The sequence below is a fragment of the Thermobia domestica genome, chromosome 9 (assembly GCF_964235325.1).
Source record: "Thermobia domestica chromosome 9, izTheDome1.hap1.1, whole genome shotgun sequence".
Classification (NCBI taxonomy): Eukaryota; Metazoa; Arthropoda; class Insecta; order Zygentoma; family Lepismatidae; genus Thermobia; species Thermobia domestica.
The window spans coordinates 246,709,928-246,726,946 of NC_137462.1; the positions used below are offsets into that span (position 1 = coordinate 246,709,928).

General features: G+C 35.6%; 1 protein-coding gene across 1 annotated transcript in view; it reads left to right on the top strand.

Annotated features, from left to right (window-relative positions):
- The first annotated feature begins 5,475 nt into the window (after nucleotides 1–5,475).
- Nucleotides 5,476–17,019, top strand: part of LOC145660659 (TAF6-like RNA polymerase II p300/CBP-associated factor-associated factor 65 kDa subunit 6L) — a 65,219-nt gene continuing 53,675 nt past the window's right edge. Inside the window, exons 1-2 of the mRNA XM_081725974.1 lie at nucleotides 5,476–5,710; nucleotides 7,082–7,257. Of these exons, the coding sequence (XP_081582100.1) occupies nucleotides 5,488–5,710; nucleotides 7,082–7,257 (399 nt within the window). The 5' untranslated portion in view covers nucleotides 5,476–5,487. The remainder of the gene's footprint in view (nucleotides 5,711–7,081; nucleotides 7,258–17,019) is intronic.

Below are 17,019 nucleotides of genomic sequence, written 5' to 3' on the forward strand. Positions count from 1 at the left end.
AAATTTAGTGCAGATACGTTGAACGCCTTCTAGGCGAGTAAACAGATTTACATCGAGACGAATGAACAGACATCCATAAATAACTTTTTCGGCTTATAGGGGCGTGTAAATACGTTCGGATCTTGAATTCGATTTCCTTTTTTCATGATCATAATACTTTCGTCTCGCATATCGTCGCTCGAAAGTAAAATGAAAACTGCTCTTAAAGAATTCGGGAGGATGAGTCATTTCAGAGATCTTGTCTCTCTTTTTGATAAATAAATAAATAAAAAGCACATAGACAAGCCTTATTAATGTTTATTTAATGAATGTTAGCTGCAATCACAATCCAATTATCGCCATATAATTGTTCCAGTGTTGACAACTGGGACATCACACCTTAAGAAAATTTGCTCACTTCAAAAAGCTGTAATTCGCGAAGCACTGGTCGATAATGAACTTTAGTATGTTTTTTATTCATGTTAAAGTAAACAACGTGTCAAAACTTCAGATATTTTATTTTATTTTATTTATTTATTTTAAAGAAAATGGTTAGTTTTGAGAAATCGACAGTTTCTCAATTTTTTTTTTTTAAAGAAAATGTTTGCCCACAGAGCCGATATAAAATTTGTTTCAGAAAGAGTTACAACGAGATCTTTCGAATTACGGAAAGAGAATTTTAAAATTCGAACCGGAAGTGGTCAATAAAGTTCGCGAACATCGACTTTTCGGATAAACTGACGTTCAGTTGTTAATTGCTTTTAAAAGCTACGTTTGTGGAAACCAAACTATAATAAAATATAACTATCACATACATATATGTATGTATTACAACAAGAACAGTCTTCACGGCTGAATAGTGGGGCTCCCAAGTTGACTATTTTCCATATTGACTTCAATTCACAAATCGTACTTATCGTCTTTGATGACCAGTTATTTGGTGAGATTTTTGTTTTTCGACGAAACGAGTATATATATATATATATATATATATATATATATATATATATATATATATATATATAGAGAGAGAGAGAGAGAGAGAGAGAGAGATTTTAACATTGTTGGAGGTGATGGTGATACATCCTCGGCCTGAATTGAAATTGATTTCTCTAGATAATGATAGTAATCTTAGTACGTATTTCTTTTTAACTGTTTTAATCAATAAAGAACCAAAGTAAAATATGCATATGTAGAATATACTATAATTTTGCAAACTACAAAAAAGTTCCATTGCGTTGCATAGCGAATATATATATATATATATATATATTGAATTCTACTCATCCCATTATTACTTTCTCATAATAAATATCATTATCCTTTGCTGTAAAATTATAAAATTATTCAAGGTAAACTTGCATATTAGCATGAATTGTGTATGAATATAAATATTTGATTTCAAGTTACCTGCAATCGGTATGACAAAAATAATATAATAATAAGTAAAATATTTGAGTAGTAAGATGTTTCTAATGAAGAATGGCTTTATCTTTTTAAATATATTTTTCACTTGTGCACACTGGTAACAACTAGCTGAAATATCCGTTCTCAGGACGGGAAGAATATGTTTATGGTAATTATGAAAGGTATATTCCAATCCTCTTTTCCGCCCCTTATGATGGTATTTGGATCGAAATGAAAAGATAGAAACCCACCCAATTCGATCGAATTGCTATTTTCAAAAAATCCTTTCATATGGTACGGCCGTTAATGTTTGCGAAAAGTCTACCCCTCCTCCCTTTGAAATACACATTTCAGTCTAAAGGTACAGCTAATGATAAATACCCAGGCCAACGTAAGCTATATTAAAAAAATAATTTTAAGCGTTCAGTTGTGTCTTCTCTTTCGCTATTTTATGAATACAAAATAGGGATTTAAAATATTACAGAAGTGTTCTTCTTTTAGACGGGGAGTTGTCAAAAACCTTAGGGTACATCTCAACATATTTTCAGTAAATATTTTATACACCCAAGTTCCATCTGCTTAACTTAAAGAACTCGTGAGATGCATATTTTTGTCATAAATTTTGAAGACCTCTCCACTTAAGATATGCAATATGGTGAAAGTGACAAAATAAAAGTCCGGCTCGAGTCAAGTACTAACTACTCAGAAACTCATTCGAAACGGTTCACCCGTTTTCCCCTGACGAAACAGACAATGTCGATGTTATTTTTATATATTGAGAATAACATAGAAATTGCCTCCTCCTCAGAAGCAGAATATTCTAGAATGCTGGAGCATGTGGCCACTTGCTTTTAGTAAGAATTATATATGTTCCGAACATGAGGGGTTCGTGAGATACTCTATTATTGGAATAAATTTTTCATCCCCTTTGTGAACTCTCTGTTTCACCCCCTTTGAGATACGCATTTTAATGAAAGTGACATGATCAAAACCCAGTTGAAGTAGGTACTAACCATGCTACAAAAATTAATTTCAAACGGCTCAGCCGTTATACATATATATGTCAAAGTTCCAATTATGGTAAAGAAAGACTATGATATGTATTAGCACGGTATGTACAATTCTGAAATAAAAATTGAGTATTGAATGTTAAGTAGATTCAATCTTTCTCTTCAAGTTTGCTGTACAATTTGAAATTATTAAATTAGTACGTTGTCAAAATTGGCCTGTTGACTGCAATTAATCAATCAATCAATCTATCTATCTATATAATATATATATATATATAAAGAAAAATATATTGTTTATTTAAACTAGTATTATTAAGATGCAAGTTTCAGATTTACCGTAAATAACTGTCCCAGAATGGTCAGAAATTTTGTTTGGGTTTTAGTTCTGTCGCTTTTTCACCCACCACCTTCGAACATCGAAATGTGACCTAAGACATACCTGGAAGATCAAAAATAGTCCCCTTTAGCATCGACGACCTTCTGCCAATATTCTGGAAGGCCATGGATTCAGTTATGGTAGAACTTGGTGGGGCGTGAAGCGAAGAAGGTATCAAGTGCATTTTGCATACCTCTACTAGAGATTTGAATTAGCATCCTCTAAGGTGATTGTCCAAGGAATGAAAAGTGATAATCGGACGGTGCAATGTCTGGGGAGTATGGCGGATGGTATAGTGTTTCCCATCCAAGGCGTAGAATGGTCTCCCGGGTCATCCTAGCTACGTGAGGTTTAGCGTTGTTCTATAACAAGAGGATCTCTTTGCGATTCTGAAGTGCTGGCTCCAGAGTTTTGAGTTTTTCTTGAACGCAGCTCAATTGCTGACAGTACACGGTTGCATTGATGCTCTGACCAGCTGGTAGCAGTTCCCGATGCACGATGCGCGAGCAGTCCGCCAAAAACACAAGAGGACCTTCTTCTGGTGTAGTGCTGGTTTCGGCTGTTTTGCAACCGGTTCATGGGTGCTAACCAACGATGACGGCGCCATGGAGCTTCGTACAGGACCCACTTCTCATGTCCCGAAATGGGTCCTTCCTCAGACGGGACAGCGAAGAAACATAATGTGTCTGTTCGCGTTGCCTTCTAGCCCGTAGTCAAATCATGTTAGACCCATCGACCCAACTTATCGTGCTTCCCAAGTTGATGGAGGTGGTGCAGGATGGTTTCTCCACTCACACTGAATTGTAGTCCCAGTTCCTCATATCTCTGGTTACTGTTCGCCTCAATTGCTGCCTAAAGATCTTCATTTTGTACATGTGTTGGTCTTCCGGCACTTGAGTGTTTCGTCACCGTGTTTGAACTTGTTAGCACTGTCCGCATAGTCACGACACCCTCACCAAAGGCCTGGCATATCTTCCGCCCCGTTGCAGCGACATTTGACCCTAGTTTGAACTTGTACAGCATACACGCCCTTATGACTCTCTGTGGAGGTCCCCTGTTCACTCTGTCCTTACGCAAATTCACGGTATAACTGAACTGCCACAACCAGGTAGTTTGTTGGATATACCCACACCAACAACTGACCTTCGCCTTATCTCCATTCGCATTCAGCTCACGGTGTGAGGGCCAATGGAATACAGACCTAAACAAAAAGTGACAGAACTTTCTTGGTTACCTTTATAAATCACGTTGATGTAAATTGATCGCCCCTGTTCGTATATGAATTAATTGTTAAAAATTAAGATTTCCAAAATATGCTGTTTTTGAGTAGATAAACTATAACATTATTATACATATTCATGTTACATTTATCTAACGTTGAATATATACTTGACTCACGTCATTATCTACAAGATCTGTCCGGAAAGAAACCGATGATAATTATCGTTTGTGTAAGTTATTCAGATTCATCTTCCTAAAAATAGTTCTCTGCACTATTAAAACATCATTCCCAACGCGTTTTATACTGGTAGAACGCATCCAGAAGAATACTACTCACAGACAAAGTTGAGTGATGAGACGCATCATTAAACATAGAAGGAAAATGTCATAGAGTCGCAGTTAATGCAACACACTAGCTGCAGAACTTAACTATCATCTCGAGTGCCTATTTCTATAATCTGTGCGACGAGAGCTGTATAACCTCAACGTTAGCTATAGGGTTGCAATTTCGAAACTTCTAGAAAGGTTGTGCCCACGATAGAAAGCAGGGACCGCCGATGATTGAGAGAGTTGGATGAATCTTATTTCTGAGTTTGTCTCCAACATCTGGGCGGCTTTAAATATTGCCAAGAGCTCCTCCGTGGCTAAGCGGTTAGCGTACGCGCCTATGGCGTGGGGGACCCGGGTTCGATTCCCGGCGGGAGCTCATGTGGTTCGGATTCCACGTTAATCAGTAGGTCCACGTCTCATATAGCCTCGCTGCTGAAAGGGACGCTAAACTAAAAAACTCAACTCAATATTGCCAATACCGAAAGAGGTTTATGGTCCGAATTGTCTTTCTGTACCGTTCAACGTAGTTCGCTTTCTCGTAATAGCTAACGAACTAACTTTATGTTGTAAAAATCTTGAAGGTTCGTCGCAACAGAGAAAATTTTCCCATTGAGTGTTATCCTTTGGCGATCCAAATTAGTTTGGATTATTACTCAAGTTTATCAAACACCTTGTTTTATACAATATTATTCTTCCCATTTGATAGTCTGTGCATAGGTCTTCTTCCGTCGGGCTTCCTAACTGCAACTCTGTGCATTATATATGTTTTTCTCTTGCAACTATACCGTCTATCTTAGAAGTCTCTTTTGTATTATCTGTATGATATTTGGTAATATGTAACTGTTGTGTAAGCATCTTAATTCAACTGCTTATTTGTTGCTTTGTATTGAACGACTTTCTGCCATTAAACTTGTATTAATATCCATGCTTACTTTGTCCTTAGTTACGTTATTTCTTGTAATAAAGATACTGTTATACACGTCAATCAAATATGAATATTTATTTAAGGAGATTACAGCTATTCATTCTTATAATGTTTTCTTATGCTTAAGGAAAGTAAGAAACCATTATCTGAGAGCTTGTAGACAAAGTTGGAAGTAAATATTTTATTGTTCCTCCTAATCTGTAATATTTTGTGCTTCTTTCCAGAAAAGTTGTGTTTTTATGCGACATAGCAAGCGGAAGAATTTGACGACTGCTGACGTTAATCATGCATTTCATTGGTCTGAAGTACCTCAGGCATATGGTTATTCATTGAATGAAGATATGAAATTTACGTTCGTTAAAGAAGCGAATGTGTTCGTTGTAGAGGAAGATGAAGTGGATTTAATAGCTGCAGCTTTAACTGATAAAATACCTTATGAAGAATCTAAATATTTTATCAAGGGTAGGTCTTAATCTTAGAAGTGTCTTAATTTAATAAGCTTTCGTTTATTCAAAATTTCAAGTACAGTCTAAAACCTACTTCGCACTGAAAGGTGTAACAATAAAAGAAATGGGATGTATTTAAGGTAGGAGGTAGACTAGGACGTACGTATTTAAAATACTATCACCAGGCTGCGTGCAAATCTTAACTCTTAAAGATTCCGAATTCTGAACAAGAGGATTAACTGGTCAACTGTTTTTATTATTATTTATTAGCGAACTTAAAAAGTTATTACTGAATTTTCTGTGTCTATATGTATATATATATGTGTGTGTGTGTTTATTATTTGCGAATTTATCAATTCTGAGCTCTCCATTCGACAGAGCATCAAAAACCATCTCAAAGAAGTGACGGAATTTTTCTCGTCACTCTTACCGTTCCCGAGATATGGGCAAAATGTTCCGATTTCGGGAAACTTAAGGAGCCTTATCTCGGGAACCGGAAGTCGTAGAGATATGATACTTTGCGATTTTTTAATTTTAATTTTTATTTATTTATTTATTTTTTGAGTCGTCCATTTTGAGCATGTGTCTTCGTAAAACAGCGTATCGTAGAACGTTTTAACAAAACTCTTGAACGTGGAAAAAATTTACTACTCATGGAAATTATAAATAAATAGATATATTACAAGAATTGTTTAATGAGTAGAATAATAAAGTATATAGAACAATTGGTAAAAAGCCTGTAGAAGTTAATAAAAAAAATTAATTCCTTTCAAGTTCGTTCTGGCAATGCTCTTGGAGCATTCTAAACTGGGTTTATTTTGCAAAGTATTAGAGGTATTTGTGCGTTTATTTTATATTTGCGAAGTATATACAAATTAAAAGGTTGCAGAGAGACTACAGATTGCGAAATAAGTTAATCTCTAAAATTAAATTGTAGCAGTTATGAAATGCGTACGTATGGTTACGTTGAAATATAGCTGTATTTAGAAAATATTTCTTTCCTGGTAGCTTAGAATAAAAAGATGGATTTCAGTGTAGTTTTCTGTAAATTAAAAGTAATCTTACGCACTTTGTCAGTGCATTGAACTGCAATAAATCATTTATTCAGAAAAGAAATTTAATTACGGTAACACAACTTTCAATGTATAGTAATGAGAGGTGTCCTCGATTTTTTTACGACATACAGGGATAACATAATCACTTTAACGTTTTATTGTAAACTTTATTGCGTTTAAAAGTCCTCCTGACACTTGTTTATTATTATTATTCAGAAGTCACGTGTTCATCCATTGCTTCTGGTTGATATTTTTACTGTAGATGAAATGAGATATGATTCTATATACGTTAAGATTTTGATTCATTACTTGAACTAGTTATTTTCTTACAGGAATGTGGATTATTCCTGATCCTCCTCAGGAAACAGTTAACCCTCCAACTGAAGGTGAGCAGAAGTGTTCCACTCAGCCACAGGAAGCAGAAAATCCAAAAATGCCGCCCGAATTGGTATCGTATTTTAAACAGATTACGAAAATCATTTGCGGAAACTCGGATGTTCTGTTACAGGTTCGTTTGTTGCTATATTATGTTGTACATTTGCTAGTGAATATGGGTACTAATACCTTTCGTTGTTTTTGGCGTAGAGAGAATATATTCTTTTGCATAGCACTCAAATATATATATTCTTGTGCATTCCAGTCAATAAACTCATTCTGAAGTTAAAGGGATTGATATGTCTTTTATACATAGAGAATATGAAGATGTATCGAATAGTCCGCTAATAGTGTATGTTTAAATGATTAATTTTGTCTTATACATCAAAAAGGTTAATTTCTAACGAAAATATAGTAACAATTTTATTGTTGAAAAAATAAACAATATAAAAAGGAGAAGATTAGAGAGATTGGCTGTAGACCTGTTTTCCGTAATTATTCTTGATTGACCATCCGCAGTCGAACATGCATTGGAGTTTTTAAACACAAACAAACTATTTGCTGAGCAAAACAATATATTCACATAAAAAACTACATACGTGTTACAGTTTCGCCAACTAACATTTTGGCTTCATCAGACACTATGAGATACATGAGAAATGTGCAGTCTTATATACAAACAAGAGCTGAGACATCTTGCTTCTGATTGCATTGGAGTCATTTAATAAATTGGATCACATTTAAATAATAACAGTGCATGCCCAAAATATCTGGTTACAAAAGTTCCAAATATAAGAAGTAAAAGTAAAGAGAATTTGCATACCAATGTCCTTCGTCTCGTGGTACTCACTACCTAATATTTTTAATTGCGGTTTTTTTTTTTTTTTTTTTTTTTTTTTCACTATAACTGCCGATTTGGTGTAGTGGTTCAAGTCACAGAGCCAGGATCGAAAGTGATAAACTGTATTTCGGTGTTCGTTGTATTCAGTGTTTCTATGCAGATAACAAGCACGTTAGTTTTCCAAATATTCCGAGACCATATTCAATCCTTACCTGGTTGTTAGATATAATTCATAATCGTGGATTTGGAATGTGCCACGTGACAAATGTTTTACTTGCCTCAACATTTGCCGATCGTTTTTTCGGTAAGGGACATGGGACTGCAGGCGTTTAAAAAGCATATACAGATGGTTGTGTCCATCTCAATATCAGTACCTGGGGGGAGGGGAAGGGGGTCACAATGGCTCAGTAATAGAGCGCTTACTTCTGGTGCATAGGGTCTCTGGTTCGATCCACGGTCAAGTAAGTTTGTGGTGAACAACATCGTATCCGTGGATTTTCTCGGAGTACTTCTGTTTCCTTCTACAATCTCTTTCCACCAATTCTTCCATTATCATTCAGGCCTTAATCACCCGTCTCCCTTTTCAGTATCAGTGCCTTCGTAAATCAAGGAAACAAGTCTGCACCTTCTGAGTGTCATTCTGTTTGTAGCTCATCTATGCTGAAATGTGGATTCTATGATGCAAATGAGGGCCGCGGTGGCTCAGTGGTAGAGCGTTCACCTCTGGTGCTTGGGGTCCCGGGTTCGATCCCAGCCCCCGCCAAGTGAACTTTGTGGTGGGGTGGGTTTTCTCGGGGTTCTCCCGTATCCTTCCACCTTCTTCATTCCACCATTTCATTCATTACTTATCATCACCGTCTCCTTTAGCCTAACCGGCATAACCGTAGGACGTAAAACTCAAAAATTTCATTTCATTTCCTTTTCTATGATGCAAATGGATTTCTAGTTGGTGGACAAAGCAAAGTTGTTGACAAGGATTGTTGGTAGAGGATATCATTACGAAAGGACAAGTATGGTGTATTCAAAGTATAATGACGTACAGACGTGTTCAAATTATTAGATTCAACATTCAGTTTCAGAATATTTTACTGTCCTTACAATATTACGTGAGAAAACACGTTCGAACTTAGTCCAAATTACTGCTTTGTAACTCGGTCCTAATTTCTACTGGGTGTGGCATATGCTTTTCAATATCAATAAAACAAACCTGTGCGTGACATTGAAATATAATTACTATACAGTGTGTATATCCAAATTGGAAACAAAAATTAAATGGAATATTTACAAGAAAATGATCTCTCACACAAAGATTAATATTTTGTATGAAATCCCTTTATTTTTTATTAAGTCTTTTATCCTATGTGGCATGCTATGTACGAGTTTAGCACATTTTGCCTTCAATTCAATATTATGATACCACCAACTGTTGATCTCCTCGATCAATTGATGTTTGGTTGTAATGTGTTTCTTCTTTAGCTTTTCCTTCATGAAGCTCCAAAGGTTTTCAATCGGGTTCATATCAGGACTATTGCCCGGCCGCGGAAGAATATTTATGTCGTTGTCCCCAAAGAATTTTGTCACGGCCTGCGTGGTTTTATTTCGTCAGCCCAAAGAATAATTCGAACACTTTCAGGCAAAATGTCTGCATCACACTCAGTCATTTTTACGCTTAAGTCTTTAGAAGTTGCGTTTCTGTTTCCCAGTGCCAATGTTTTTAGTTTTCTGATACCTCTTAGCGATAGCTTTGGTTTTCGCCCACACTTCCTAATCCAATTTTGCTGATACATTTGTTTCTTGTTCATTGCAGGGGGCACGGTGGCTCAGTGGTAGAGCGTTCACCTCCGGTGCTTGGGGTCCCTGGTTCGACCCCAGCTCGCACCGTGTGGACTTTGTGGTGGACAAACACCGTGCTCGTGGGTTTTCTCGGGGTTCTCCCGTTTCCTCTCACTTTCTTTATTCCACCGTTTCACTCATCTCTCATAATCACCGCCTCCTTTAGCCTAACCGGCATAACCGTGGGACGTAAAACTTAAAGATTTCATTTCATTTCTTGTTCATTGCTTCAGAGATTCTACTCACAATTTTTGCCCAACCCCAACTCTACTAACAATTTGTTGTTGTGTATATATTCCTTCCGCCAGAAATGTTTTGGTAACTTCCATTTTACGCAGAGAAATGTCTCTGGCTTCTCCTGTTATTTCGCGATTACAGGACTTCATAGAATAAAAGATTAGTACACAAAACACGTCATGATCACTTTAAACTGGCCCATTCGAACTGTTGAACGCTTTGAATGTCGTAACTGCCTACGACTGCAATCACAATACTTCAGACTTCAGTTGTTGATAGAAACCACAATAGCTGTCTACAACTGAAACACCACTTTCAGAACTCTCCTCCCCCTACTAATGCCATCTGCCGTTCAACGGTGATATCTCCACTTCAGCTGTACAGTAAACAAATGAAGGATCATGTATTGGTGGTTTAATCCTTAAATTAGATGTTCTAGAACTCCGAAATTAGGACTGCAACATCAGCTTTGCCGTTTGCGAGCGTGAGTAATAATTTGAAAACGTCTGTACGTCAATGCACGCTGTCCAAAGTATTCAAACTTATGGTCTTAGACAATGAGATTGCTGGGAAAATGCAGCTTTAATGTGACAAAATAGCATGTAATGCCTCTGCTTCCGCATGTGGATCATAGTCTTATAGTTCCGTATGTAGTTCAGTTTGATTTATTAATTATGTTCTGCGCCATTTTATGTGTTGTGAAGTGTATTTCAATGAATGCACAATGTGTAGCAGATAATTTAAAAGAACAGGCTTTAGACTGACGTATGATTCAGTGGCTTTTTCTGGTGACTTTGAAAAACTATCCATATGGAAATCGGTGAGTCGTTATGCACAAATTGCTCGTATTCGTTTTGTAGAAGCAACAAATCAACGACGAGAGGAAGAGGAAAAGAAACAAAAAGAAGCTGAAGATTAGAAAATAAAGATCATTCTAAACAAGCTTGCAGCTAAGAAGATTAAAATAATGGAAGATATGCGCAGTATTAATGAGGAAATGCAGCATTCAGATTCGATTTTTTTTTTTTTTTTTTTTTTTTTTTTTTTTTTTTTTTTTTTGAAATTTGATTTTAGAATGAAGAATTCAGAGAAGTAAAATGAATTAGAAAGTACGACTGATTTTGTTTTCTAAAGATAAGTTGTTAATCTATCGCAGCCGCTTTTATGTACATCCACCCTTTCTCGTTGATTATTTTACTGTAAATTTTTTCCTTCTTATGTGGCGAAACTTTGATCATGTGGCTGAAGTTACAGATTCAAGTTTCAGGGAAGATGTTTAATTTTTTTGATTTGTGCGGGAATTTTTATTATATAAATTGTGTAATTTCAAAATAAAATACATTGTATTTGTTTTTAGGAAAAACATATACTACATATTTATCATCGTTGTCATGTTTTCTTGGTCTTTTCTATCAACATGGGAAAGTCTATGTCTAACTACTTATCAGGCAAAATAAAAAAAAAAATGATAAAAAACTGGGAAACCGGGAAGAATCAGGGAATACCTTACCCGTAATTTTTGTAGCTACCCCGGATAGCAAAAAAGTAATCGTAGGCGCTATTGTAGTTTTTAAGATTAAACATAAGGAAGAGCATTTAATAATGAAAATGAAATGCTTACCTTTATCAATTATTATCCTCAATTTATTACGAAAGTGTTTCAGTTGACACTATGGTTAAAAAGAGACGTAATTTTGTTCTCCTTTTCCCAAATAAATCTAATTTTCTTCCCAATACAGTTTCTCCTGTTGAAAATAATGACCTAATTGTCGCATTTGTACAATCCGCGGCAAAAAACCTGCAACATGAGTATATAAGTTTATTGTGAAATGACGAAGTCTTTTGCTCCAAAATAAGTGTGCACAGGAGGAGGCCGAGGTTTATCCTGGCGTGATTCGTTCTACTTAGAAGTTATGTTCATTCCTTGTGCTGTTAGGCGTAGTTTCACAATAAACTTACATCCTCATGTTGCAGGTTTTTTGCCGCGGATTGTACAATTTCACAAATCTAGTAATTCTTGTTTGTAATTATATCAATTGTTTTTAAAAATATTTATTTACGGAACAGAGTTCATCAGAACACTAATTGTGCAAAATCCCGTATGTGAAACTCACACTTCAATTATTTAAAGAATAATTTAATTATAATCAGTTAAAAATATAGTGTATTTTAAAGATTCTTTTGTTAGATAATGGTCCCTGTCTCACCTCTTATTACAGTGCATTATTTCGATTTTTTTGTAACAAAAATTACAGAATGCAATGCAGTTGTATTGTTGGAGTCATTTAGAGGTTAATCGTAATTCATATTCATGAATGTGATGTTATGTGATAACCAGAGTAGCCAAATAAGAAATAAAATATTCAGTGATTGCACATTTATATATGAACCACCAGATCTGGCTCACCTTTTATCAGTTATTGAAAACTTTTACTTGAACACCACTCATTCTAGCTTTGGAACTTCTTGTATAAGATAAAAGAAAAGACAATTTCTGACCAAAGCATATACTATTTAATAAATAATAATACAGTTTCGGCAAAGTATCTTTGCCTTCATCTTTGCCATCAGATAATGTATCTGATGAAGGCAATGTCAGTTTGCCGAAACTGTAACAATATTATTTATTAAATAGTATATGCTTTGGTCAGAATTTATCTCTCACTTTATGAAAACTTTATTTTCATTAACGCAGCCCATATTCCGCTCTGACCCTATGCTATCACCAGTCTTTGGTGAAAATGTGTATTTGAATTGCAGAGCGGAAAGAAGGAAGAAAAGCACACTTATTATCTGTTATAATTTTGTGTTGTTAAATATACTGAGCTTACAGTTCTTTAAGTATTTTAATTTGCCACTTTGTGAAACAGTTGTTTGGAGTGTAACGTTTCATTTCAGCACCAAAGCGATATGAGACTGGGACCAACAGTTTAACATGAAATCTAATTGGAGTCGAAGCCGAGACCATGTATGGTATCCACTGAACGATGGGGAAGCCTTTTTCTTCTTATTGCAAATTCATTTGTAGGTATTATATAATTTCATTTTTTTCGCATTTGCTTCCATTCCCGTTTTTCTCCCCTCTACTGTCAGACTTTTCAATGAATTATACATGAGAAATACGTTAATTATACTGATGAAAGCATCTTATTAACACTTCCATGTCATATGTTAGTAAGATATTTAGTTCTATTACCTTCTATTAATCTATTTCATAGCATTAAAATGTCGATAAATACTATATTATATTGCTATAACGAAGGAAATTGATCTAAATTGTGTACTAGTTTTTTAAGTTTATCCTGCTTAAAATCTTGAGGTAGATTTCTATTTGCCAAAATTGAAAATGCCACTTCGTGAAAACTTGCTTTTAAACCGAACACCACATTATAATTAGATCTGAGTGTAATACTTTATTCGCTTTGCTTACTTTCATTTTGTATTTTAATTAATTAATTGCAGGATTCCATTTGTTTGAATAGTTTAATAGTTCAAGAGCAGTGGAAATATTTCAGAGTCGTTGTACGCGAAAATATTTGTTACTCAGTTATCACGTCATTGTTTCTTTATCGTGTTATATCATTTATTGTCACTTTCACTCTTCCTTTTAATAAATAACAGACCTACCCCTGTATCCTGTGAATTTTCTTTTATTCGTGAATAATACAGGTTCGCTCTGTGACCTGTTCTTGGCACCAATTTTTTGAATCAAAAGATCCATTATATTTCAGTCAAAAGTTTTCTTGTAGGCTTTATATCTGGAGAACTACATATAGTGTAGCCAAACCCAAACTATCACTTAACTCAATATGATGTACTTATTCCTTAAGAAATATGAAAACTCGATTTAGGGACCATTCAAAAATCTTGTGGCACCTGATCCAATTTTGGATCAAAAGATTCATTATATTCAATCAAAAATTTCTTCTACGCTTTATATCTGGAGAACTACATGTAGTGTAGCCAAACCCCCAAACTATCACTTAACTCAGTATGATGTGCTTATTCCGTAAAAAATACAACTCGATTTAGGAGCCGTTCAAAAATTTTGTGGCCCTGATCCAAAAAGTAATTATTGGCCAAGATCGCAATCTTTTGATGTATTTTTTGGATCATTCCTAAAATTCTTGTTTAAATAATAATTGTTGAAAGTCGTTAGCCTGGAAAATTTTAAGAATACAGGATCGTCTGAAAAACAATTACTGGTGTATTACTTGTTAAGAGTCTTCATCCTGGCGAAATTAAAATACCGCTAATTTCACAGTAATTATGTGATATCTTCAAATAGATAAAAGATAATTGAAATATGAAACAAGAGCACCCTAGACAATATTATTTTGCGTAAGGTACCGTTATCACAAGTGAACTAGTGGCTTTCCGTTTTCAGCCGTTTAGAAACGCGAAAATAAATGCCGATTTTCAAAATGGCTCGACATCGAAAGCAGATAAGTGAGTCGTGATAACGGTATCTCATGTAAAATAATATTGTCTAGGGCGCTCTTGTTCCACATTTCGATTATCTTTTATCTATTTGAGGATATCACATAATTACTGTAAAATTAGCTGTATTTTAATTTCGCCGGGATGAAGACTCTTAAGCGGACTGATATTCACGAGTAAAAGAAAATTAGTCACGGGACATAGAGGTAGGAGTATTGTTTATTTATTTATTTATGGATATGACATGTGTCCTATAGTCCCCATTAGCAGATATCTGTCTACTATTTTGATATCGAACATGAAAATCGTAAAAGTCAAGTTACACTCGGCCCGATGTCTATAGAACTGCTGTGATTAATCAAAGATGAACCAAAGTGGCAGGGTTCAACTGTTGTAAATTTGGTCAATTTTCGACATGTTATTTAGTACACTTGATAGAGTCAGAAACATGAATAACATTTGCATTTCAGTTTGTTCTGATAACGTGTAACTTACTACAATCTATGACCTAGTCCAAGGGAAGGCTTGACTATTGCCAATACGTAACGACTGCCTCCCTTGAACTCACCTTCTTGATCCCTGATTCGACGTCCTGGCAACCTCGAAAGGAACCAAGAAGGGAATTCTATGCGCAACGGAAAAAGAAAACGAAGAACCAGAAACTTACCTCCAGCGGATGTAGATTAGAGAAAAGAGTACTAGCTCCAGTTAGTTCACCCTTTTTAATAAAGCTTTACCTTAAATATATGTATATATTTATATTTTACCTTGATTTGTCTTAAGTACTTCGAAGAAAAAAAATCATTTCTAGATATAGTTTATTAACAATACTTCAATTCTTACTACTCCATCGCTGTAGTTAAACCCAAATATTACAATCAGAGTAAGGTGCCTTGACATATAAGATAACATATGGACATCAGAAAAGAAAAAAAGAAAAAATCAAAAGAATACAACTAGGATTCTGCCTGTCAGTTTCACACCAAATTTGTTTACAATACAAACCATTATCAGACTTCCATCATTCAATTTTCATAACAGAACTGTCAGTAAGCCAATAGTTTGGAGTAGATTGTACTGTAAGTGTTAGAAAAAGTTACTTGACACTTCGTCACGCCGCTTAAGAGAAACACTTGTATTTTAGTCACAGGAAAATTGAATAAACACTAAGAACTTCACATTACTCATCATATGTACGGCGCAATAACAAGAACAGAGTAATTCTCGCCTGAGCGAGCGCCAGCTGAAAGAAGTGTTACCGCTTCCTGGCTCAGTTCAGGTGCCGAAGTCAACAACCAACGAAGGAACGGAGGGAATATTTACTGAACATCCCCGCTCGGCAGCTCCAACCATGGGCGCACTTTACTACTAACTTTAATGTCATAATGATAACGAAGTCAAATATTATACACCTGAAATCTCAATCACCACTTCAGCATGATCGAACTCCTGTTCACACACTTCACATAGCTCAATACGCCGTAACAACTTAGATAATAACGTGTACAGCCGAACATTCAACCGGGCCGACACAGCAACTAGTGACTTGAATATTGATAATAATGTTCCCTTCCGGGCGGACAAGTTGGACGGACAATATAGACAGTAAACAGTAGGTGGACAATCTACATTTGGTAGACGATGGACAAGATGATATATAGTACACTTAGTAGACGACGATTGGATGAGATATATATGTATTGACTGGGTAGACGTTGGATGGATGGATGAGAAAATATATATATAGACAGACAGTTAACTGACAGATAGCGAATGGACTTAACGTAGCTTAGAATGTCTATAAATTCAATAAGAGGACAACGTTAAGTCTATTTACTCTTAACAGAGAATAACCCACAGGCGGACAAAACTTCTGGAAAACGTGTAAACTCTATTTAAGAACAACACCTGTAACTTGGCAACCTTACCAATCCAGCCATATGAACATATTACAGACAGCGATGAGCACTGGTAAATACCATCAATCTATGATATACGAAACTTTACTTAAATTGGAGCTTTTAACAGTAAGTAATAAACTGATAATTCGGTTCAACACAAGACTTAATAGACGTCACAGCAGAGAGAGAGAGAGAGAGAGAGAGAGAGAGAGAGAGAGAGATTAACACAACGTGTGACTTACATGATGAGAGGGCTGACTAGGACTGTTCGAGGCCGTGCACAGGCCAGGCCCCCCTGGGACAAGGTTCCTCCCATAGGAACTCTTTACTCGGACATCGTGTCGTGTGTGAAATACGGTTGTAAGCTATACATTTTAGTACCCACAAATATTATTTTGCACATATAGAGAACGACAGTACTTTATTTCCGTTTATCTCAACTCTGATAGACCACTGTAGCTCTCAAGAAGGAATAATAGTTTCATTTAGCACAATCTTGTTCCATAATAATTTAACTGAACTAAATATATCAATTAACTTCCCACGAGTTCTGGTTTCAAGATTCGATATTTCCAATAAAGAAATTTAAATTCACTTCACTTCGATGTTTCCAATGCAGAACAGTCACCGTAGATAGACTTAA